Here is a 26,480-nt window from a genome sequence, read left to right on the forward strand (position 1 = left end):
TAAAGCTGTGTGTGTGTGTGTGTGTGTGTGTGTGTGTATCTGCAGACTCAGAGAACATGAGGACGCTGAAGCATGTTGCTGTAAAAAGTGGAGATTCTGTCACTATTCCATGTTTTTATGATGAATCCTATAAATCAAACAAGAAATATTGGTGTCATGGATACTATTGGTCCTCTTGCACCATAGTAGCTTATACAAACACACATGGAAGCACATCAGTTATTGATCATCCAACCCACAATATGTTCACTGTGGAACTGAACAGACTGAACACTGATCACTCTGGATGGTACTGGTGTGCTGCTGAAATTGGTGGTAAATATAAACCGGATGATGGGGATTATTTGTATCTGACAGTTAGTGCAGGTAAGAAATCCCTCTGTATAGACTTGCGGACTGTTTGTAAGGCTTCTATCAGATGTTTCTTATGATGGAGGACATGTTTACACTGCTGTATTTATATGTGTTTGTTCAGCTCCTGCGGTGTCTGTGTTGGGGAGCAGAGTGAGTGCAGAGGAGGGGAGCAGCGTCAGTGTCCAGTGTCTCCACAGTGCTGCATATCAGAATAAACTGAAGCAGTGGTGCAAATCTACAGACTGGAGCTGCTACACAGTGGGGAGGACTCACACATCCCAGAATTCAGCAGTGTGGATCAGGGAAGGGATTAGATCCTTCAAGGTGGAGATGAGTGGACTGAAGAAGAGTGATGTTGGCTGGTACTGGTGCTCTGTTGGAGATGTACAGGTTCCTGTTCACCTCACAGTCACTGATGCACTCACAGGTATGTTTACATGTACCTTTGTGTTTTAATGAATTAACTAAATGGTGAAATTAGTAAACATCCTGTGTCTGTGGTAGGGATGCAAATGATTAATCGACTTTCGATTAATTGTCGATTAAGACGTTACTCGATCAAAATTTATTAATCACGATTAATCATTAGAGAGCGCTCCTGTATTAACTTGAACAGAGCGTAAGAACGAGAGGTGAACACGTGTCACGAAAGACCAGAGTGGAAAACAAATGAAGCGGGCGAAAAGACCGGTGTGGGACCATTTTGAAGCGTGTTTGGGAAACGAGGCAGAAACTGCGTAATCCAGAAAATCCCAAGGAGGGAAACTTTATTTTCCACGCAACTCAAACAATAGCACTGTTCTCTTCCCCTACCCTGGCGCGCGCAGGCGCCGCTCTCCCAGTGTCACTTAAAGGGCCAAGTGTCTGTCTGTTAGGGAATTCGCTGCGAGGAGGAGTAGTCGCTACAATTTCAACATTGTTAATTTAGGCAAAGAAGTCAAATGTTCTGTGTGTAATGCGGTATTGAAGTACAACAGTTCCACTAGCTCACTCAATTTGAACACCATGCATGCAGCTGTCCTGCATATCACCAGTGCACCTGGTCAACCTAAAATCACAGCTACACTGGGAAGGCGAGCGTTTTCGAAGCTCGCTACAAAAAAATACGAGTGAGCTAAAAACAAAGCTATCTACTGCTACTACTGTAGCCCTTACAACAGATTGTTGGACGGCTCTAACAACAGAAAGTTACATTACTGTGACGTGCCACTACACTGACGAGAACTGGCAGCTAAAATCTGCAGTGCTGATTACGACGAACATGTCGGATAGACACACCGCTGACAGTTTAACTGACAAGCTCAATGATGTTGTGGAAACTTGGGCACTGTCCGGTCGCGTTACAGCATGTGTTCACTACAAAGCTAGAAACATTGTCCAAACATGGGCTCAATAATATTCTGTTTGGCTCTCTATTTAATTTCTTCTTTTTTTTAAACTTTTTTTTTAATGTCTAATGTTTCAAATTGAACTGAGCCAGTCCTTAATTTATTCCTTTTTTAAAATGAAAGAATGTATTTTGTTATACCATAAAAATTTCCTCATGCATAATTACTTGAGCAATATATAATATAATATTATTATTTTTTGAGCAACCTATTTTTTTACCTATTTTTTTGAGCAACTACACTGCTCAAAAAAATAAAGGGAACACTTAAACAACACAATGTAACTCCAAGTCATCCACACTTGGATTCACTGATTGTGAATCAATTTCAACTGCTCTTGTGCAAATGGAACAGACAACAGGTAGAAATGAGAGATTTTCAACTGATTTCAAAGATTTTTATTAATTGAGATCTAGGATGTGTTATTTTAGTGTTCCCTTAATTTTTTTGAGCAGTATATTTAGCTGATATTTTTAAAATCCCTATTGAAACACTGAAATTCAGGTGAAAAACGCCGCTTATCGATTAATCGAAAGTCGATCGATAAGATCAGTCAACTAACGATTAATGAATTAATCGATAATTTGCATCCCTAGTCTGTGGTGTAATACTAGATTTAGTCCCAGTGTAAAAGAGTAGAAGTGAGTTAGTTTGACTCTTTCATATTTTGTCTCTGTTGTGTCCTGAATGCAACATTCTCAGTATGGAGAACAGAGCTCATCTTACTGAAAAATGTTCTCACTGATACCAGAATGTGTCTGAAAGATTAAGTTGTTCATTCTTTTCTCGTAGTGACAACTGTGACAATGACACCTGACAGTAAGTAAACCAGCACCAGAGAGACCAATACACACACCAGTCCAAGTACCAGAACAGATAGTGTTATGCCCACAGGAACAAGGTGTTTGATGTCATCAACTAAGTTGGTTAGTTTGTATAAATATTACTATACTATCCATATACACTATTACACAGACTTACGTTTTACAAACCACTAAACACAACTGTCTTCACATATTTCATTTGACAAAGCAGCACAAAGCTTCCTCTGCTATCGTCAGTTTGAAGTATACACTTGATTCAGCAGTTGTTCCTAAAACACTGAAAGTTAAAATACCAATTTCTGTAACAAAAGCCTTCACCTGGGGGGATGTGATGGGTTTACATGGGTGATATGATGATATGAGAGATACACTGAGAAGTGGATGTACTGTTTTGGGAATTTATTTAAAATTTTGACAATGCAGTTAATATATTGTGAAATACATGTAAGCACTGTAAGAACCACAAATATAACTGGTCTTTCTAATACTGGCATGTTGCAGTAATTTCTGTTCTCTCTATTACTATTGACATGCAAGCAGCGCTGTATCACAAGTTGTGTTAGAAATCATCAGGTGGTCAAAATTGACCTTCTCTCATTTTTAGATTTTGGACACAGCTCCATCACACTGGACACTTCTGGTAGCCGCATATGTGCTGGTTTTTTAAAATGAGAATTTTGCTATTTTGGGTAATTATAACATTTATTTGTTAATTCTGTTCCACTTTAACGACATCTGTGACTGCAGTTTCCAGCAGTGAGGACAGCATGTAAGTTCATTTATCACTTTCCTATATTGTACTTAAGAAAACAACTGAGGTCCATCACATGGCATCTGTTAATTGTGAATATGGTGCCTGACTCAAGAGTGGAGCTCCTGTGTTATACGTTGCATCTGATGTGTTTATTAAGGTGGTAGTTTATAGTGTCCAAATGTAAATATTTATTTCTTGATCTTTGTATAATATGCTTTTCCTTTCTGTTACTCACTCCATATTTTTAATACTTTTCTGTAAATATGACTTTACATGAATTTCTACAGTCTTAAACAGTATTGTATCAGTGACTATCTTTTGTCAGTTCTGTAAGAGTTTGTTTTAGTTTTCTGGTTAACAACCTCACACTTTCTTGTCTACTATCTGGTTAACACCATAACACCATATTTTTTCTTTCCTTTTTTTAGACAAAATGTCACATTTTCTTCTACAGCTAGACCTCACATGAATACAACTGAAAACAAAGAACAAACCCAGGAAACCAAGTAACTGATGATTCATTGCTGATCACTTCTACAAATCTTTCCAGTGTACATAACATACATTTATTGATTTATTGTCGCCTCTACAGGGAAGAAACCAAGTAAGTGACAATTCATTGCTGATCACTTCTACAGATCTTTCCAGTGTACATAACAACATACATTTATTGATTTATTGTCCTCTCTACAGGGAAGAAAGGATCACAGTCGTTTGGAGTCTGATGGGGGTGGGACTTCTGCTGCTGACCGTTCTGGTTTGTAGCATCTGTACGGCAAAGAGGAAGTGTAGTAAGTGTCCTTGACGTGGATAAGACCTAAAGACATTTGAAGCTATTGCTATTAAAAACACTTTAAAACATCCTGAAAGGCAGCGTTGAATTTAGTTATTGTACTTAAGTACTCTTACCACTTCACTGTAAACACAAACACTGCACTGGTCAGTCATGGGACACATACAGGATGGTTGCGAGAGTTTGCAAGAGTGTTGCTTAAGTGTCAGTGTCTCTACTATAGTAGACTAGACTGTAATTGAAAATGTCCAGCAAAGCAAATGTCCTTTGGTCAAAACTGACCACTAACACCTTCAATGCAAATGATTTGTGTCAAACTAAGCAACAGAGGGGGTGTATTGTCTAGTTTCACTTACAAACACCAACTCCAAAATTGGAGTAAATACTCATCAATAAATGTTTCTAATAAAGTGTCTGGGGAGTGTAGTTTAACTGGCTATTAACTAACTGACATTATCTAACTATCACTTCAATTACATCCAGAAGTACCAAGGTCAGCCGGCTCTGCAGAGACAGACACACACACTGCAGCCTCCACGGTTAGTACTGAACTTCATGTGTGATCCCAGTCATTGTACTGATTAGCTGAAAAACAGGAAGTTCTGAATTCCTTCTTAAAATGCTTTAAATGCTCTCCTGCTCTTTCAGTCTGATGATACGGTGCTGTACAGTTCAATTGGTTTCAAGTCAAAGAAGTCAAAACAAAGGAGCTTGGAGAAGGTCTGATTATTCTGAAACGTAATCATTAACACAAACATATCAATATTGTTGTCATTGTTGTTTTCTCCTTGTTTAGAGGGTCTGATGAGATGCATCATTATTTGTTTGTGTGTGATAGCTAACAGTACAGTATAAACTGGCTTTAGTTATTTGTAAGAATGACGTATAAAGCTTCACTTATAAATCCATATTAAGTATCTTGGAGATGTTGTGGAGCTTTTAATAACCAGCAGTTGTGCTGATGAAGACTTTGGCTGACCTTCATCTTTCACCTCTCCCCGTTCCAACAGCCTCCAGATGCTCATGATGACATCATCTACAGTTCTGTTGCTAACCATTAAAATTTGTGTGTTGGTCCTATCATTGCTCACCAAGCGGACAGTAAGTACTTTCATTTAACAAAATCGTTTGATTTTATCCTTCATCTGAACAACTTCTCCAGTAATTTAAGTTCATTTCCAATTATTACATCATTTTAATTTAAACACTTTTGGGATCTGTAGGGTATCAGATTTGTTGTCAAAATACTAAAACTGCTTTATAAGGAAGATATAGATGTGAATATAAGAGAGCAGGGCAGTTATGGGGTGTAGTTCTTTTACCCCCCTGCTTTCAAAATGTTTAACATGACCTGACGGGGGGCGGGGCCTTAGTGATACTGCACAATGGATTCAGTGACTTCAGTGACTTTAGCTGGCCTGTGAACTTTACTTAGGAGATTGTCATTTGAATCTTTCCAGCAAAGCATTACTGCTGGAAAATAAGCTTAATGATGAATATGACTGACAACCGTGGAATGACATCAACTTACAAAAAATCTCAAGAAGTCCCTCAGGATCTCACACAGTTCCAGGCCTGCAGTAGTAGTTAATGTGTCTAAGTTGACATCTCACTGTCACCTGAACCCCGCCAGGTCTCATACACCAATCACGTCCCCTTCCAACTCCAGCCCACAATCACCAGTTCACTCATTATTATTTACACCCGTGTCTCATTTCAAACTGTTTAAACCCCAAAGGGTCCTGAGTTCAGTGTTTCACATTGATGGTCTGAGACGCCTCCTCACTGATGAGAGTCCAGTGTGTCTCCCCTCTGCTGTAATCACACCTCCTTTACTCTCTTAATTAATTAAACGCTGCATTGTTTTTCTTTCTCTATTCATTTTTGTTGTAATTGAATTAGGAATTACTATTAATTAATGATATAACTTGTTAACATTATTGCTGTGTTTGTTTTAGGTATAAAACATGTTTGTAATTTGTTTGAAGATTTTGTTTTGTCCAAAGCTTTGGTTAATAAAAACGATTATATGTATTAAACTTCTGAATCTTCAGAAACTACTAAAACCTCAGTGCACATTTTCACAGCAGTACATTGTGCACATGGCATTGTGGCACAGAAAACAGCCAGAGAGACATTCAGAAAAATTACAGAACTAAACATAAACCTTCAGTTTAATATCAAATGTGATAAAACAGCCTCAGACAAAAGCAGAAATGAAAGAAGCATAGAAGATATACAGGAGAGGAACAAGAATCCCTTCAACATGAAGCATTGGTTTACTGAGTACTGTAGTTCAGTAAACTGCTAACTAATGCATCATCTGTTTCTCCATCTAAAGCATGGAGCTGTCATGTTTGTGTGGGTTTCAGTAGTTGGAGCAATATTGGTATTTCTGGTTAGCAGTGTAACCTGCACTCCAGGAATTTTGTCAAGGATGTTGTGACAGGGGCATATGCATTACATAATGGAATGTGACATTTCTAAAACATTTTAAGTTTGATGCAACAACAGTGAGTTAAAACGATAGGATGGTGATTTCCATGCAGAGGATGAATGAGAAGTTAATTGCTTTTGTACATTTTCCCAGGTCAACCTAGGGCCAGGTTAGGCAGATCTTTCACAGATCTCATCAAGGGTTGTGCTTTCATATATCTCTGAAGGGCCTTCAGTGCTTGTTCTCTGCAAACCCAGTAGGTATCTGACAGCCTCATAAGTTCCACAGTGTGTCCTCGTGTATTCAGTCACTGCTGCAATCTAACTAAAGCAGCATGACGCTTTGGGGAGACACTGCAAAAGGCATCCAGCTTCTCCACGAAGTTGAAGAAGTTTACATAGAGACAACACTGACCAGAGACAAAATAACAAAAATGGAGTGTGTGATCATGGGGTCGCTGCAATTGCCACAGTTTCTGCCACAGTGTGATCTTGGGACGAATGATTCCATTCGTCTTCGTCGGATGTGAGTGTATGTAATATGTGCTGATGTGCTGATGCTTGTTGCTCGTCTTTGTTGAGTCTATTCATCTGCGTGTTGTGTTTGCTGGAGCTAAACGTGCTATTATCTGTAAATAAAACGACGATATTGGAACTGCTCTCTCGTCTCGGCATCCTGCTTCACTCACACTCGATACAGTTAATGGGCCATGGGCAGTCATGTCCTGGTGGTAGGGAACTGGTCTTGTGACTGGAGGGTCGTGGTTTCGATTCCCAGACCTGAGGCCATGACTGAGGTGCCCTTGAGCAAGGCACCTAACCCCAACTGCTCCCCGGGTGCTGGGCTAGGGCTGCCCACCGCTCTGGGCACATGTGATCCACAGCCCCCTAGTAATCACTAGTGTGTGTGTGTGTGTGTGTGTTCTAACTGCACAGATGGGTAAAAAGCGGAGGACAAATTTCGATTGCGGTGAAAAATCACAATTGACAAAATATGACACATTTACATTTATTTTTTACATTTTACATTTAAACTACTGAGATACATAAACAAGGACAGCTGAAAAGAAATTCATGTCACCAACATTAACCTGAACAAAGCATCAGCAAGAGAAGGATACACAAGGAAATAAATAACAAAACTAGAAACACCTGAAATCAATAAAAGACAGTGAGGAGATAAACCGAGGCATGAAAAAAGGAATGAGGTACTTAGAAAAACAAATAATGACCTGACTGGCAGGTGGAGGCGGGACCAGACATGATAACGAGAGAGCAAAAAATGTGAGAAAAATGATGTGAACAAAAAGCACATGACCAAGTGTCTGACGCAGGAAGTGTGTTTGTCATTTGTGTCCTGCAGCAACTGTTACATGTGCTGTTACTCTCTCATGGATTCTGTCTTTCTCTTTGTGTTTCTCCTCTGCATCTCAGGTAAGATCAGCGCTGGTTCACTCCTATGAACCACCTGTGTGGTCTTCAGGTCCTTTATTAGCTGACCTATTTCAGAGTGCAGTGTGGCTCCAGACAGCTCTGAACTGATCTTCACTTTAACATTGGACATAAATCCTACCTGCTCAGTACTGAGATACAGACAGTGATATTTGTAAAGCTGTGTGTGTGTGTGTGTGTGTGTGTGTGTGTGTGTGTGTGTGTGTGTGTGTGTGTGTGTGTATCTGCAGACTCAGAGTGCATGAGGACGCTGAAACATGTTGCTGTAAAAAGTGGAGATTCTGTCACTATTCCATGTTTTTATGATGAATCCTATAAATCAAACAAGAAATACTGGTGTCATGGATACTATTGGTCCTCTTGCACCTTAGTAGCTTATGCAAACACACATGGAAGCACATCAGTTATTGATCATCCAACCCACAATATGTTCACTGTGGAACTGAACAGACTGAACACCAATCACTCTGGATGGTTCTGGTGTGCTGCTGAAATTGGTGGTAAAAATAATCCGGATGATAAGGATTATTTGTATCTGACAGTTAGTGCAGGTAAGAAATCTCTCTGTATTAGATATTGACTTGCTGACTGTTTGTAAGGCTTCTATCAGATGTTTCTTATGGTGGAGGACATGTTTACACTGCTGTATTTATATGTGTTTGTTCAGCTCCTAGGGTGTCAGTGAACAGGAGCAGAGTGAGTGGAGAGGACGGGAGCAGCGTCAGTGTCCAGTGTCTCCACAGTGCTGCATATTGGAATAAACAGAAGCAGTGGTGTAGATCTACAGACTGGAGCTGCTACACAGTGGGGAGGACTTACACATCCCAGAATTCAGCAGTGTGGATCAGGGATGATGGGAACACATCCTTCACGGTGGAGATGACTGGACTGAAGAAGAGTGATTCTGGCTGGTACTGGTGCTCTGTTGGAGATGTACAGGTTCCTGTTCACCTCACAGTCACAGATTTACTCACAGGTATGTTTGCATGTACTGTTTATGTAATTAATTAAATGGGAAAATGATGTCAGGGAACCTTTACGACATCACAACAGTGCCTAGAGACAAAACAACAACTTTTTATGGAGAACAGACGTAGCAACCAGACCACATCTTACTGAAAAATGTTCTCTATTCTGATTCCAGAATGTGTCTGAAAGATGAAGTTGTTCATTCTTTCCTTATAGTGATAATAGCTGTGAAAATGACACCTGACAATAGAAAATCCAGCATCAGAAATATCAATCCACACACCACTCCAGGTACCAGAACAGATAGTGTTGTGACCATAATCACACAGTGTTTGATATTACTGTGTTGATTTGAGATTTCATGCATCAAGCTGCTTAATCTCTCCTCATACTGACAGAGGCACCCGACAGGGAGAGCCAGCATCAGAGAGACCATTCCTGTACACCACATATGTCAAAGTCAAGGCCCGCGGGCCAGATCCGGCCCGTGAATTGATTATCTATGGCCCCCTGGATGATATTTAATTACTGTTAGAACCGGCCCGCAGGCCACAGCCGCCCGCTGGTGTTTTGCACGCACAAACACTACATTCCCCACAATGCAACGGTAGCCCGCGAAGTCACTGCAGCGCGCACAAGCAGCGAGGGTCAGCGCGGCGAAAATAACGTAATCACAGTGGCTCAGCTAGTGCGCGAGCATCTCGCGCGCTGTCGATTCGCGAGGTCGTGCGTCTCTCGAATTTTGTACTTTGCGCGCCGCGCCTCAGCGCAATGAACAAAGTCATGTTTGCAGGGTTCATACACCTTTATAAGGTGGAATTCAAGCACTTGTACGTCACTTTCAAGGTCCATTTCAATATTTCCCAGCACGTTAAACTTAATTAAGTTAAATATTTATACATATACTCGAAATGATTCTAAATAATTAGCTTTTTATTCACATTATTTAATGGTTGTTTATTTTCAAAACGCCCAATCTTAACGTCTTCACGTTCTCTCATGTTTCGTCCTGGAATTACAAGAGGCTCGTATTTGTTAATGTAATAAAAGAGAACTGTTCAGTCAGATAGCTATTTGTTGTGAAACGAAGTAGTTACAATTTCAAGCATTTTCAAGTACTTTAGCTTAAATTCCAGCACTTTTCAAACCTTTATTACTTTATTCATGTTTGCTTGTTGAAAAATATTTTCACTTGAAATTACTGACAGATCCATAAGAAAATATTGCTTTATTCATTTAAGCATTAAATAATATACACTGTGTTAGGTCTTGGTTCAATAGGCTATGTGCAATCATTTTAATATTGTAGCGTCGCAAGGGTTTGTTATTGTTGTTGTTCTGTGTTGGGTGGGTGTAGTTAAAGAGGCGGAGTATTCACGACTCCCATGATGCTCTGCGAGTCATACGTTCGGGCTCACCGTCTCTGACGAGTCAGTAAGTGTATGTGTGTACTTGGTGCGTCCTCAGTGCAGCTAAAAGAGCAAAAAGACTGCACTGTTGGTTTCTAAATAAACTACATGAAAATGAGCTACCCGCATCCGACCTCCTTCTTGGCTTTGCCACAATATGTTTTAATAAACATTGAACCAGTCCGGCCCTCGGCTTGTAGCAAATTTGTTTTTTTGGCCCTCTGTGTATTTGACTTTGACATCCCTGCTGTACACCAACACATACTGATCTTACAATGGGAACATTCTTACAAACTTCACTTTCTCATGGATACGAAGTTCACCTCTGACCACGACTTTGCAGTATTACAGCAGTATTATGTCTAAATATCTAGTTAGGACAAAACTAGAGTGCTCAATGAACTAAGTTAAAATCACTGTAACTCCGGAATATCATCTGTAGTGTTTTTATGCGTGTGCAAACGAGGGTACTCTGAATTCGGCACAACAGGTTCGTTTAAAAAAATTCTCCGTCGTGCCTGCTGCTTGCATGTGTTAAATGAAAATGAGTACTTTCTTCTTTGATTTACAACTTTGTCCTACCACCTGATTAACTTTCTGTTCCACCCCAGACGGGTGAAGAAACATCTGCAGAAAAGCCACACCTCATTATAAGTCGCATGGTTCAAAGCGTGAGGGAATAAGTAGCCGTTTATAATCTGGAAAATACGGGTAGCAATCGCGGGGGCTCCGCTGTGGCGGGTCGAGGTCGCGTTCCGCTCTTCAGCTCTGTTTGCAGGGTTCATCCACCTTTACAAGGTGGAATTCAAGCACATGTACGACACTTTCAAGGTCCATTTTCAATATTGTCCAGCGCCTTCAGCTTAATTAAGTTAAGCACGTAGTCGTCTGTAACTGCACCAGCCTCAATTTGTCCAATTAGACTGTTTATTTCCTCATTTATTCTGTCGTGAAAAGACATTTCTGCTGCTTTCAAGTCCAACTATGAGTGATTGCTTCTGACTGGAGTCTAAGCCCCGCCCCAAATGCAGGCGAGCGTTCCTATTGGACAGTGATTAGATTTCATACTGGCACGATTACAGCTTCGCAGACACACAGTGGAATACAATGACATTCAGTCGATTGCATTTCAAGGTGGCTTCTGGCACGAATTCAGCGTTTCTTTCTTTAAATACAAATCCACACACACTGGAGCTTTTACTTTTCATTGTGGCATGTTTTCATCACATCAGTGTTTAAATCAATCTCGTGATCATTACATTTAAAGGAGACATTTATGTCAGAAATACCGTACGGTGAAAAGCAATACCTCGGTGCCGTGATTACATTTCGAGCTGTATTATATTCAATTCTGGCACAAATTCAGCATTTTGGTTTTGAATGGTAATTCTTGTGTATTGTTTTTCAATAAGGAGATAAAGTGCATTGAAACGTAATGTAATAGTGCCTTTGCATTTCATTGTGGCACGTATTCTGCATGTTTGTATGGAAAAGCAATGCATTTTGTGGATTGCATTTCCATTTTTGTCTAGTAGCGATTACATTTCGATTTGGCATGGAATCTTTTCCATACACATGTGGGTTTTACTCTAATTTGCTGTTTGTGTTCTGCAGTGACACAGTCAGAGAATCTTATTAACAAGAAAACCAGCATCAGAAAGACGACTCCACAGACCACTCCAAATACAATCAATATTTATTTATCTATAATTTATGTAGCCAGGTAATGTTTTTTTCTGCTATGTTCGATATCTATTACTACAACAACCATGTTAACTATTTCAATGACTTATTTTAAACTCAAATGTCATCACATTTCTAATTTGAGAAGGCAGCACAAAGCTTCCTGTGTCATCGTCAATTTGCTGTTTACATGTAACACTTGATTCTACAGTTGATCCTAAAATACTGAATGTGAAAATACCATTTACAATGAGCACAGTTTGAACACAGGAAAAGGCTACAGGGATGTGATTACAGTGAATCACTGAGTAGAATGAGATTTATTATGGGCAAGTCCAGTATCATAGTCAGATACCAGTATAGAATGGTCCAGGGTCAATTTGCCAACATGTATAACAGGCAGAGACACATTGAACAAAACATATAACAAACAAGCTTACAAAAACACAATCTAAAGATAACAGAAACAAACAATGAACATACCACGAAGGCTGTAAGACTGAGCTATGGACAATGACCAGCAAGGAACAAAGGATATATATTCACAAGACTAACGAGGAACTAGACACAGGTGTAACTAATAACCAGAGGCAGAGGACTAAACCAGGAGGTGTGACAACTGGAATTAAAACACTGAGCACATGGCAAATGAAAACATGATTGACAGGTGAAGGCGGGGCCAGACTGTGTTCCTAAGATCACTTTGCTTATTTCTTTTCTCACTGTGGTGACAACTGTGAATTAAATTCCTGAAAATTGTCAAAACCTACATGAGGGAGACCATTTCACATAAGATTTTCAGCATGCTTTCAGACCAAACAATGCAAAAAAAAGTAGTTGTAGTAGTGTAAAGTAGTTGAATTGGTGCTCCAGAGGTTAAATCTATAAGTTTCCCAATCTTTACAAACATTTCACACATTACCAGGCTTTCTAAAGCTATTAAAACACACCATTCCATTACAGTCTAGCTGCAGTCAGGAATGTCTCCTCATCTCCTACAGAATACACACCTTTATGTTGTTTCTTCTTGTTGTTTTGGTATAATAAAGCTGTGGGTCCTACCTGTGATAACGCAGGTGGAGGAAAAGTGAATGTTCCTTGAGGAACACATGACTGAATCCTGTCTGCTCTCCATATAGGAGACATTTATGTAATGACTGAGATTACTGAACAGCCCTCATAGAAACAGTGTAGGAACAGATATGGTTCTGCTATGTTCTGAGTTCTGAGGGGGTTAAAGCAAAACACAATATTCATATTCCCATGATTCTTTAGGTTGTAACACAAGAGACACTGGACTGTCTGACAATAACAAACCCACGTGAGTGCAACAAACCCAAATTATTTTTATGTGAGAACTTCCTGAAGAGAATGGAGAAGGTTCTCCTGAGGCAAATCTTTGTTACTGCAGGCTGTGCTGAGTAGTGTGTAATTAAACATTACAGTGATGGTGAAAGCTGTCACAATACAGCGGGCCCCCTACTGGTCATCACCCCCATATACAGCGGCAGTTGTCTTGTTGTTGCTTTGTGGTCATCCCTCAGGTGGGCGGGGCCTATGATCCACCTCACCTGACGGTCATTTGTTTGTCTATATATGTCTTGTCTTTGTACCAGTTGACTGCTGGTTATTATATTCTTAATTTGGATTGAGTCACAAGTTTTTGTTATACATTAAACCCTCTTTTTTTCCCTGAGACTTGGCGTGATTGCTTCCTTTTTCATTCGCATCCCTGCCCGTCACAAAAGCTCTGTGATTGTAGTGGTCATCTGACTCTTTACAAAACTCCAATTCTTTATTAAAAACCGTATTAGCTTCATATGTGTTGAAGGAAAGTGGGTGTCAGATATCCAATCATTGGATGTATAAACACATGATGTACAAAAAAGGACTTGAACAAAGTTAATTTAACTTTGACAGGGCTAAAATTTAATAATCTGCCATTTTGTTTTTAGACTGAAGATAAGGTTCACAGGAAGTGATGTGTTGTGACATCTCAGCAGTTCGATCCTTTGTGATTCACTGATTATTTGTTTTATGTTTCAGAGATGTTGTGGAGTTCTGCATTTCACACACAACATAATAGGGAACAGGTGCTAGTATTCTGGTGATTGGGACCGAGGGAGTGGTTTGGTGCTCGGGGGTGTGTGTTGTGAAGCAGTGTGAGCTGAGACACGCGCCCTCTGGTGGCGACCCGGCCTCCCCACTGTGACAGAAACATTATAAAACTAATAGTTTACATGAGATAATGGTCTCACTTCTCTCGTCTGACAATCTGCTCTTCATGTATTTCAACACCGTCATGTTTTTTGTTCTACTCACTATAGTGAATGTGAATGTGTGCTGTATGAATAAATATCCATTATCATCATTACTGATGTTGTTGTCATTTAGTTTTAATGGAAGTTGAAATTCCAGAGTCAAGTTTGCAGACATTCCTCTTTTTCGAGAGGTTCCAGGCAGTGGTGGAGCTAGACTTTTTTTCAAGGGGTGGCCAAAGGGTGACCAAGGCTTTATCAGAGGGGTCCATATACAAATGATGAACGAAAGGAAACATATTTTCTCTTAAAATTACCATTTCCAGTGGGGTGGCACTAGGGGTGGCAAGGACTCTGTTGGGGGTGGCAACTGCCCCCCCTGCCCCCCCTTTGGCTCCGCCACTGGTTCCACGAGTCTCCAGCATTTTAATAGGGACTCAAGATTAGAGACAGAACTAGAGACAAATTAGAGTCCAAGAATCAACTTTTTTGAGATTTGATTGACTGAGGCAGAGCATGAGAGAGGGTGAGATGCGCACACACACACACACACACACACACACCTACTGCAGCATCATATGTAATTCCATCAAACATAATAGACAGTTCATCTTATGTTCATAGATAGAGATGCTCTGATGTCTTAACATGTCTTATGTTTGTATAATTCGTGTCCTGTCCTGATGTTAGATGTAAGAGTCATGCCCAAGGTTAATGCCTAATGAACATTCAGAACATTGCCTTTGGTGTTTTTATGCTTTAAAAATGACAAAGACTAATTTTCTGTGTTCACTGCATACTGTAACTGTACAAGGACAGCAGAACTGTCAGTATAATCAGGGGAGATGCACCCATACAGACTGAACCCCTGCTTGATACTCTAGGAGGATACCCACCCAACCAGATAACCCCCAACCCACCCCCCACCCCCGTGACCCCGACGTGAAGATAATGGATGGATATATCTTGTAAGGTTGATGGAATTAGCATCCGCGAACATCAATACTAAGCACTATAATAATAATATTTTTTCTGTCCTCGGGCTGCGTTACTGGTGCAGAACTAGACAGCTAGCGAACAGTTTAAGAGAAGACAAGTTGGAGTGTATTTTGTCCTTTTATTTTCTTCTTTTACACTTCTTTACTCGCTCACTCGCACTTGCAATTTCACTTTCACTGTAAAACTGTAGATAAGATATGAAATAAACATACGTGAATCATAAAACAAATCCACAACACAATCAAAACGATCTATTTTCTGTCTACACAAAACGAGACCCAGCTTAGCTAGGTAGATCTGACTAGCCAACACTGCGGGTAAGTAAACATTATCTCTCGAGCGAAATAAGTCGAAATAAACAACCAAATATCCATATAATTTTGCTAACTAACATATAAGGATTACTTACAGACAAATAATGTCCAAGGCGCAAGTGTGAAAATACACGGAGGCAGGAGAGCTGAAATCCGTGGCCGTTCAGAATTTACACCAACAGAAAAACTAGTCGGGAATTGCGCAGGACGTAGTTTTCTGCTGAAGGCGCAAAACCGCGTAAAAGTCCACTAGGAGGCGGTATTCACCATACAATTTACATGTACCATACTAAGCTACGGCATGAGATGAGGTCGAAGGCAGAACAATAATAATAAGCACTAGAGCAAAAGAAAGAACACGTGCCAAGATTGAGCTTCAATAAAAAAAAAAATCTATTGAAATTCTGACATTTCATTCCTTTCTTTATTCTTATAACTCAAATAGCATGGTCAAAACTATGTTAATCCATGCTCCTAGGTCATCCTTATTTCCACCCGAATCCATCTTCCCAAAAACTACCAATCTAACCTACGTCATATGGATCGGGCCATACTATGTCTAACAAATAGGAGTGTGTTAAATTTACAAAGTAAATCAATGTTAGTCATCAAAATCACACATGTGTAAATACAAACATATGGCTCTTACAGATCTACTACTTGGTTTATTACAATATTACTGTTCTATGTTATTGTGGATCATTGTTTTAAATTCATTTATTTAGATGTCTACCTTTCTGTGAAGGAGAGCGGAGTGAGAGGTGAGAATGGAGGTAAAGATATTGTTCACAATCTCTACAGGGCAGCACGTCATAATAAAGCATTGTGGAGATCTGGCGCCATCTGGTGGTAGTACACGTAGTATACGTCACACAGGAGTACTAACGCACCTCCTCACAGCTAATGATCACGCTGGTCTGAAGGAACCAGCTTATCGCTCTGTCACTTCTGTGTGCAAAACTTTTCCCAGTAAGAGAAAAATAATGAAGAAAATCAAAAATAATGAAACAAAAATATTAAAAATTTTTCAAAACTGCAAATAGAAGGACAAGAATCTGTGATGTTATTTGTGGTCAAAGACGCGCGCTTCACTTTCTTATGCAGTTGTGCGTTTACTCTGTCACATCACACGTGGTGATGTTGGACATTGCAGAACAGGTGTGATAGTGCACATTAAAGAGTCGTCTCCTACATTAGAGGAAGTGAATAACAGAGAGGAGGAGAGAGGAGTAACACACACCTGCTGTGAAAAGCTGATGAGCTGAACCTGTACTGATGACCAAATAAATAGTTTTATTCAACATTGTGTGATGTGATTGGTTGTTTCCTGTGCATTCTGGTAACTGTGGATGCATTCGGTGGTTCAGAGGACTGTGTGATTGTCTCATTGGACAGCCAGTGTCTTGTCTTTAGGCCACAACGCTTCATTTGCAGCGAGTCTGAAGTAGAGCAGTGTGATGCACTCTGGGAAAACCTCCTCCTGCAGGTTACAGCCTCATTCTGCAATCGTACCCATATTAGACTGACAACCAGCACCACTGTGTCCAGTAAAGACATGTGGTTACACTGGCAATCACACACCACCCAACATAATTCACACACAGTACACAACAGAACTGTTTCATGTCTTTCACAGTCCTGTTGGTCTTCCATTTGTTCTACTCTTCCTGTTCTACTCTTACTATTTTTAATATCATTAGTGTTAATATCATCATCATCATCTAAAGAACTTTGTAAGCTTATTTTTAAAGGTTCTATACATACAACAATTATTGAGAGAGGAAATAATGAGAAAATAATGTTCTCCTTATTAATAAAAACCAAATTGACCCAAACTTTCATAAATTGCTCGTTTTCTTTATTTTTGTCTTTCATCATTTTTAGTGAATTAGTGAAATAGCAGAAGAGATGTAAAAATGTGAGACAAACAAGCACATCACTCAGACCAATTGTCTGATGCAGGAAGTGTGTTTGTCATTTGTGTCCTGCAGCAACTGTTACATGTGCTGTTACTCTCTCATGGATTCTGTCGTTGTCTTTGTATTTCTCCTCTGCATCTCAGGTAAGATCAGCGCTGGTTCACTCCTATGAACCACCTGTGTGGTCTTCAGTTTCATGAGTGTAACTGGTCCTTTATTTAACTGGTACCTATTTCAGAGTGCAGTGTGGCTCCAGAAATCTCTGAACTGATCTTCACTTTAACATTGGACATACATCCTACCTGTTCAGTACTGAGATACAGACAGTGATCTTTGTAAAGCAGTGTGTGTGTGTGTGTGTGTGTGTGTGTGTGTGTGTGTGTGTGTGTGTGTGTGTGTGTCTATCTGCAGACTCAGAGAACATGAGGACGCTGAAGCACATTGCTGTAAAAAGTGGAGATTCTGTCACTATTCCATGTTTTTATGATGAATCCTATAAATCAAACAACAAATACTGGTGTCATGGATACTATTGGTCCTCTTGCACCATAGTAGCTTATGCAAACACACATGGACGCATATCAATTATTGATCATCCAACCCACAATATGTTTACTGTGGAACTGAACAGACTGAACACTGATCACTCTGGATGGTACTGGTGTGCTGCTGAAATTGGTGATAAATATAATCCGGATGATAAGGATTATTTGTATCTGACAGTTAGTGCAGGTAAGAAATCTCTCTGTATTAAATACAGACTTGCAGACTGTTTGTAAGGCTTCTATCAGATGTTTCTTATGGTGGAGGACATGTTTACACTGCTGTATTTATATGTGTTTGTTCAGCTCCTGCGGTGTCTGTGTTGGGGAGCAGAGTGAGTGGAGAGGAGGGGAGCAGCGTCAGTGTCCAGTGTCTCTACAGTGCTGCATATCAGAATAAACAGAAGCAGTGGTGCAGATCTACAGACTGGAGCTGCTACACAGTGGGGAGGACTCACACATCCCAGAATTCAGCAGTACAAATCACTGATGATGGGAAAACAAACTTCACGGTGGTGATGACTGGACTGAAGAAGAGTGATGCTGGCTGGTACTGGTGCTCTGTTGGAGATGTACAGGTTCCTCTTCACCTCAATTTAACTGATGCACTCACAGGTATGTTTACATGTACCTTTGTGTTTTAAATGGTGAAACTATATGTCGGTGCATATTTAAACCACGACAGCACTGACGAGAGACAGAATAACTAATCCTGTGCTTGTGGTGTAATACTAGATTTGGTCCCAGTGTGAAAGAGTAGAAGTGAGTCAGTTTGACTCTTTCATATTTTCATATTTCATATTTTGACAGTGCAGTTACTATATTGTGAAATACATGTAAGCACTGTAAAAACAACAAATATAACTAGTCATTCTAATATTGACAACATTGCAAACAGGTGCATAAGACTACTGACATGTAAGCAGCGTTGTATTACAAGTTTTGTTAGAAATCATCAGGTGATCTAAATTGACCTTCTCTCATTTTTAGATTTTGAACACACCTCCCTCACACTGGACACTTCTGGTAGCAGCAGATGAGCTAAATCATTTAAATGAGAATTTTGCCATTATAAAATACATTTGTTAGTTGTATTAAACAATATCTGTGACTGCAGTTTCTAGCAGTGATCACAGCATGTAAATTTAATCATCACTTTTCTATATTGTACTGAAGAAAACAACATCACATGATTAACCGTGAGCCTGGCTCAAAGTGGAACTGCTATGTTATGTGTTGCATCTGATGCATTTACTAATGTGGTAGTTTATAGTGTCCAAATGCAAACATCCATATCATGTGTAACATTGTAGCTCACCAGAGGTGTGAATTAAACCAGGATCACTATGCTAATTAACCAGAGGTGACACCTGATTAGCCAGAGGTTAACTGGGTGAGACACCTCAGGGGTTAGGTGGGTAGGACCCAATTTCTGAGTTACCTTATAGCTGTGAGCGAGTGAAAGCCATAGGAGGAAGAGAACCCAGGTCACCACGTAGGTAAACCAGAACCTTGACCACAGAACCAAGAAACCAGATGACACAGCTTGAAAACAAAAGGAACAAAAGGGAAAAAGGGGGGGGGGGGGGGGGGGGGGGGCAAAGGATGGCAGGGGAAAAACACAGAAACAGAAACACACTTCCCAACAAAAGTAGTAGCCAAAAAGGGGAACACAAGGAAAGTACACAAACTTGTCTTTTTATTTTCAACAAAATAAAAGATGGAGGAGGTACTACCCGAGAGGAGAGAGAAGCACTCGAGAGGAGAAAAGAAAAGAAACAAAGAGAGCAGGTCCCAAAACCTCTACCAGTAGTTACCAGCTGATCCGTACGCCAGAACACCAACCAACCTTTCATCAATAAGTGTCTTACAGTGAGCTGCTTATAAGGGCCACAGAGCAGGTGTAACTCATCTAGCCTGATTAGCAGTAGTGTTGGAACCCACCATTACATTTTGTTCCTTGTTTAAAATACTTTTCTTTTCCTGTCTGTTACTCACTCCATATTTTTATGCTTTTCTGTAAATATCTGAGAATGAGTTTCTACAACACTACAACACTAGAGTAGTCTAAAACACTGCTGTTTCAGCAAGAATATGTTTTGTCAGTTCCGCAAGAGTTTGTTTTAGATTTCTGGTTAACAATCTCACACTTTCTTGTCTACTATCTGGTTAACACCATAACACCATATTTTATCTGACAGTTTCACATGTTCTTCTACAGCTATAACTCACAGGAATACAACTGAAAACAAAGAACAAACCCAGGAAAACAAGTAAATGATGATTCATTGCTAATCACTTCTACAGATCTTTCCAGTGTCCATAACAACATACATTTATTGATGTGCCAAAACACTTCTATGGACCAGATAAATGTACTGTCCATCACTGGTTACACTCCACAGTGATGTAAAATACAGGATATAAAATCTCTATTTACACTCTTCTGACTCATTTAGTAAGAAATGACTTATACTAACAAATATGTCCCCTCTACAGGGACAAAAAGATCACAGTCATTTGGAGTCTGATGGGGGTGGGACTTCTGCTGCTGACCGTTCTGGTTTCTAGCATTTGTATGTCAATAAGGAAATTTAGTAAGTGTCCCTCACGTGGGTACGACCTTTGAAGCTATTGCTATTAAAACACTTTAAAACATCCTGAAAGGCAGCTTTGATTTTAGTTATTTAGTCATCACTTCACTGTAAACAGCCCTGGTCAGTCATGAGACAGTCACAGGATGGATGTGAGGGTTTTTAAGAGTGTTGCTTGAGTGTCAGTGTAGACTGGACTGTAATTGAAAATGTACAGCAAAGCAAATGTCCTTTGGCCAAAACTGACCACTCACACCTTGAATTCAAATTATTTGAGTTAAACAAAGCAACATAGTACCTGTAGTGTCTAGTATCACTTATCACAATAAATGTTTCTAAAATAGCTGGGGAATGTAGATAACCTAGTTAAGTTAGTTAACTGGCTATTAACTAACTGATATTATCTATCACTTCAATTACATCCAGAAGTACCAAGGTCAGCCGGCTCTGCAGAGACAGACACACACACTGCAGCCTCCACGGTTAGTACTGAACTTCATGTGTGATCCCAGTCATTGTACTGATTAGCTGAAAAACAAGATGTTCTGAATTCCTTCTTAAAATGCTTAAAATTCTCTCCTGCTCTTTCAGTCTGATGATACGGTGCTGTACAGTTCAATTGGTTTCAAGTCAAAGAAGTCAAAACAAAGGAGCTTGGAGAAGGTTTGATTATTCTGAAACAATCATTAACACAAACATATTAATATTATTATTGTTGTTGTTGTTTTCTCCTTGTTTAGAGGGTCTGATGAGATGCATCATTATTTGTTTGTGTGTGATAGCTAACAGTACAGTATAAACTGGCTTTAGTTGTTTGTAAGAATGACGTATATGTCGCACATGCACGCCCACAACCACACAGAGCACACCCTCTCATACCAGGACACTCCTTCCATCCAACCCCCTGAATACTGACACCTGCATCTAATCAGTTCAGGGCTGTGTTTATTCCCACAGGTCGTGCTGTCCAGTGCTGCGCCTTCAGCCTGCACCATCGCCTCTCTGTCTGCTGGACTGTCCGTTTCCATTGGCTTCTCTTTTGCACCTTTTCTGTTTTGTTTGTGTATTTTTTCTGCTTTGTGGCCTGAGTTTTTCTGTTGGTTTCTTATCATGGATAATAAAACCGGTCATTCTCAGCCCCTGCCCCCTACTGCTTCTGTCCCGACGTCACAGTATAAAGCTTCTTCTACTCATCCTTAATCTCTCCCCTGTTTCAGCAGCCTCCAGATGCTCATGATGACATCATCTACACTTCTGTTGCTAACTGTTAAAACTCGTATGTTGGTTCTATCATTGTTTACCAAGCGGACAGTAAGTACTTCATCCTTCATTTGGACAACTTCTCCAGTAATTTAACTTAATTTCCAATTATTACATCATTTTAATTTTAACTCTTTGGGGATCTGTAAGGTATCAGATTTGTTGTCAAAATATTAAAAATGCTTATAAGGCCGTCAGATGTGAATATAAGAGAGCAGGGCAGTTATGAGGTGTAGTTTGTTTTTACCACGCTGCTCTCAAAATGTTTAACACCCATCACATGACCTGATGGGGGCGGGGCCTTATTGATACTGCACAATGACTTCAGTGACTTCAGCTGGCCTGTGAACTTTATTCAGGAGATCCTCATTTGAATTTAAGTTGATTTGAAAATCACCTTAATGATGAATATGAGTGACAACCATGGAATGACATCAACTTACAAAATATCTCCCTCAGGATCTCACACAGTTCCAAGCCTGCAGTAGTAGTCAGTGTGCTTAAGTTGACATCTAACTGTCACCTGAACCCCGCCAGGTCTCACACACCAATCACATCCCCTTCCAACTCCAGCCCACAATCACCAGTTCACTCATTATTATTTGCACCTGTGTCTCATTTCAAACTGTTTAAACTCCACAGGGTCCTGAGTTCAGTGTTTCACATCGATGGTCTGTGACGCCTCCTCACTGATGAGAGTCCTGTGTGTCTCCCCTCTGCTGTAATCACACCTCCTTTATTCTCTTAATTAAACGTGGCATCGTTTGTCTCTCTCCACTTACTCATACTACAGTGGAACATTTAGTCTATGGTAAAACAAGGTTTTCAGAACTTCTTACCTTTTTGTTGTAATTGAATTTAGTTATTACATGTATTAATTGTATAAATTGTTAACATTGTTGATGTGTTTGTTTTAGGTAAAAACATGCTTGTAATTTTTTTAAAGATTTTGTTTTGTCCAAAGCTTTGGTTAATAAAAATGATAGTATGTATTAAACTTCTGAATCTTCAGAAAACTACTAAAACCTTTGTGCACACTTTCTCAGCAGTAGCTGCACATTGCATCGTGAGTGACACAGAAAATAGCCACAGATACATTCAGAAAAATTACAGACGAACTAAACATAAACCTTCAGTATAAATATCAAATGTGATAAAACACCCTCAGACAAAAGCAGAAATGAAACAAGCATACAAGATATAAAGGGGAGGAACATGAATCCCTTCAACATTAAGCATTGGTTTACTAAGTACTGTAGATCAGTAAACTGCTAACTAATGTAAAATATGTGTCTCCATCAAAAGCATGGAGCTGTCATGTTTGTATGGGTTCCAGTGGTTGGAGCCAGGGGCAGACTGGCATACATTACTACTGGGGATTTCCCCGGTGGGCCAGTGGGTTAGTGGGCCGCCGGTGGTTTAACTCAGCCCGTGGAGGAGCCATTGCCGCGCACTGCGGCCCCGGCCCGTAGTCACGCTGCTGTTTAATGGTCCCTATTACCTCCCCCGCTCCAGTCAGACTAACCTGCTCAGCGCGCGGCCGCGGACTGAGCCTGTAAACACATGAACGAGTTGGACTGTTTGTCCCAGAAATTTCGGGCCGGACTACGAAAACAGCAGCTGTGTCAATTATTAATACAAGTAGTCACGAACTGGAAAAGCGTTGTCCATACTAATGCCACATTAATTATATCTCCCTGTTTGTATCCCACAAGTGACAAGTCAAGAGAGAGACGCTAGTTGCACACTGACACTGCTGAGGGTCTAATTCATCATGTGATCCCTCCGTGAAACGGTTTACACTACTGAAACATGAAAAAATAAGTCCACATTGTAAAGATGGAGCAGTCTAAGGGCGTACTCACACTAGGCTCTGTGATCCGGGCCCGGGCACGGTTGCCTGCCGAAGCATGGTTCGTTTGGCTAGTGTGAGCGCTCCAACCGTGCCCGGGCCCGGATCAGTTAACCGTGCTCGGGCCTTGAAGAGGTGGGCCAGGGCACGATTCATGTGGACTCGGGCACGGTTCGCTTCTAGTGTGAGCGCTATCCGTGCCTGGGCCTGCTTGGTGCCTCATCTGATTGGTTCATTTCGCTGGAACTCAAACATGACATCAGTGATGCGACGCTCACGTTAAACAGTCATAGCGGCAAAGCGATTAGCAGACAATCGTGTTAAATTATCGATAAATCTGTGCTTGCACCGTGTTCAGGGTTCATACACTTTTTTGACAACTAATTTCCATGACTTTTCCATGACTTTTCCATGACTTTCAGACAAATTTCAATGACTGTACATTCTCTAAACATATGTGTAGACACAAAAAATAAGAAAAAATCCAGGCTAAAATTCCACAGTATATCATCAATTAATGAAAAGACACATGGTTTAATTGAAAAAATAAACATTTACCGTATTTTCAATATCAATATAAGCCGCATCTAAGTTTTTTTTTATGGAAAATTTTGTAGCTATAAGCCGTATCCGGGCTAAAAGCCGGTGAGTTCCCTTTTACCGACGGGTCTGGTTAACGACGGACGGAGTTACGACCGACTTTTCTTAATTTCGCGCGGTGCGTGGAGGTGCAGTGGCAGCTCTGTGGAGTGTAGTGGAGTGTTGTGTTGTGTAGTGTTGTGTACGATAAGCTGAAGCTGCGCAGCCTCCACCGCAGTCCATCTCGGCAACGCGGTCGCTCTTTCTCACGCTGTACGCACGAGAACATTGTTAGTTTTTTTCTATTCTGTGTTTACGATCAAGGCGTGTCTAAATCTAGATTCGCGCTTAACAACGAAAACTGCTTTGCGTCGGACTTTTCAGTCTCTAACCCCAACGTTAGCCAGTTGGTTAACCACACAGTGCACATTTTGCATGCCCCGTGTCCTTGTCTTTCTCAAGCCATAGCTTGTATTTGTCCAACTGAAGCAGCCATAGTTGAATCGGCATTTACCAGCATTACGCTGATTTACACGTCATCAAAGTACAATCTACAGCTCCGCTTGGAGTCCAACGCTAACGCAGCGAACTAACCTGTGAAGTTACGTTAGTGGTCCGCACAAAGAAAAAACATGGCTATATTATATATGTTTATTTTTTCTTCCGGTTATCGGAACGACATATATTTATTGTGTCAAGCTAATTTCCATGACTTTTCCAAAACATTTGAGTATTTTTTGTTTTTCCAAAACTTATCCAGGCCTGGAAATTGCTATTTTCAAATTCCATAACTTTTCCAGGTTTTTCATGACCGTACGAACCCTGCGTGTTTCTGCACTCCCAAAACGACTCCAAAAATACAATAAAAAGAGAATCGTGAACTCCATAGTGTTGTGCGAGCGCGCTTTTTTTCCAAATAAAGCGGCGTTGTGATGACGTAAGCGTGCTCGGGCCGGGTTGCTGAAGCGAGTGTGAGTGCAGGCCAGAGGGGGAGTGGGGAGGGGGGATAACCGGGCCCCAGCACGGAACCAGCAAACCGTGCCTAGTGTGAGTACGCCCTAAGCCAGGGTCTAAACAAACTACGAAATGTAAAGGTGGCGCTGAAAAGCTGAGAGAGAAAGAGAAAAAAAAGAAAAGCTGCAGAGGTTACTCATATATATAGTGGGCCAGTCTGCCAGGAACTCCCGGGCCACTGTTTCTCCCCAGTCCGCCCCGGTTGGAGCCATATTGTTATTTCTGGTTAGCAGTGTAAACTGCACTCCAGGAATTAAATGTGTAGCAGGCTGGATATTTTCTATGTTTTATTTTCTTATAGCCAGTGATGGCTAAGTTACCTTGAATAAGTAATCCGATTGCTGATTACTGATTACTCATTTTAAAAGTAACTTAGTTACGTTACTGATTAATTGATTTTCAAAGTAACTACGTTAGATTACAAGTTACTTTAGTAGTTACATTCAGCAGCAAAATTAATTTTTCCAATACTCACTTTATTGGAAGTGCATTTTTAACAGTAACAATGTATTGAAGCAGGTTCGGTAACCGAGGCAGAAACTGCTTAATCCAAAAATCCAGAGGAGGGAAACTTTATTGATAACGCAACCCTGGCGCGTGCAGGCGCCCCCCCAGTGTCACCTAATCACTTAAAGGGCAAGACTCGCCGTGAGCAGTAGTAATCGCTACAGTATCTCCTGATATTACATTTGTGTAGCTGCACGGTATTATTTGTACATCTATTTGTAAACGTAATACAAGCGAACTGTTCAGTCAGACAGCTTGTGAAACGAAATACCATTACAATTTCAAGCATTTTAAAGTAGGCGACGTTAGTCAAAATTCCAGCACTTTTCAAACGTGGAACACAAAGCAACATTAAAATTCTTCAGGTAAATGTTCCTTCCCCTGTTTTTGAGGGGTGTTTCTTTATACTACCACACATCGTTACGGGAGGCCACTGCACAAAACAACGTGTAAAACATGCTCGCGCGTAGCATGTGGAGTCGAACGCTATGTTCAGACGCAAAAGTAGAACTGAGCCAAGAAGAAAGCAAAAATATATTTTTTTACTAGGGAAAATAACAATAGTAACGCACAGTTATTT

At 40.4% G+C, this 26,480-nt stretch overlaps 2 protein-coding genes and 1 long non-coding RNA gene across 3 annotated transcripts; all 3 read left to right on the plus strand.

Annotated features, from left to right (window-relative positions):
- Window positions 1-242: 242 nt before the first annotated feature.
- Window positions 243-9,600, plus strand: LOC143483341 (polymeric immunoglobulin receptor-like). Its single transcript, XM_076982184.1, has 3 exons — window positions 243-366; window positions 476-781; window positions 8,669-9,600. Exons 1-3 carry the CDS (start codon window positions 243-245, stop codon window positions 9,010-9,012), a joined length of 774 nt encoding a protein of 257 aa, XP_076838299.1. The 3' UTR covers window positions 9,013-9,600.
- Window positions 4,784-6,091, plus strand: LOC143483022 (uncharacterized). Its single transcript, XR_013122362.1, has 3 exons — window positions 4,784-4,833; window positions 5,124-5,214; window positions 5,852-6,091. It is a non-coding gene; the product is annotated as an uncharacterized LOC143483022 (long non-coding RNA).
- An 8,356-nt stretch (window positions 9,601-17,956) lies between the features above and the next one.
- On the plus strand, window positions 17,957-19,134 carry LOC143483342 (polymeric immunoglobulin receptor-like; the record flags this gene model as incomplete). The annotated part of the gene is made up of 3 exons (XM_076982185.1): window positions 17,957-18,284; window positions 18,401-18,709; window positions 19,085-19,134. Coding segments are annotated over 3 exons (687 nt in total), but the record flags the coding sequence as incomplete, so codon positions are not given.
- Window positions 19,135-26,480: the final 7,346 nt, after the last annotated feature.

Source organism: Brachyhypopomus gauderio, chromosome 19 (assembly GCF_052324685.1).
Source record: "Brachyhypopomus gauderio isolate BG-103 chromosome 19, BGAUD_0.2, whole genome shotgun sequence".
NCBI classification, from domain to species: Eukaryota; Metazoa; Chordata; class Actinopteri; order Gymnotiformes; family Hypopomidae; genus Brachyhypopomus; species Brachyhypopomus gauderio.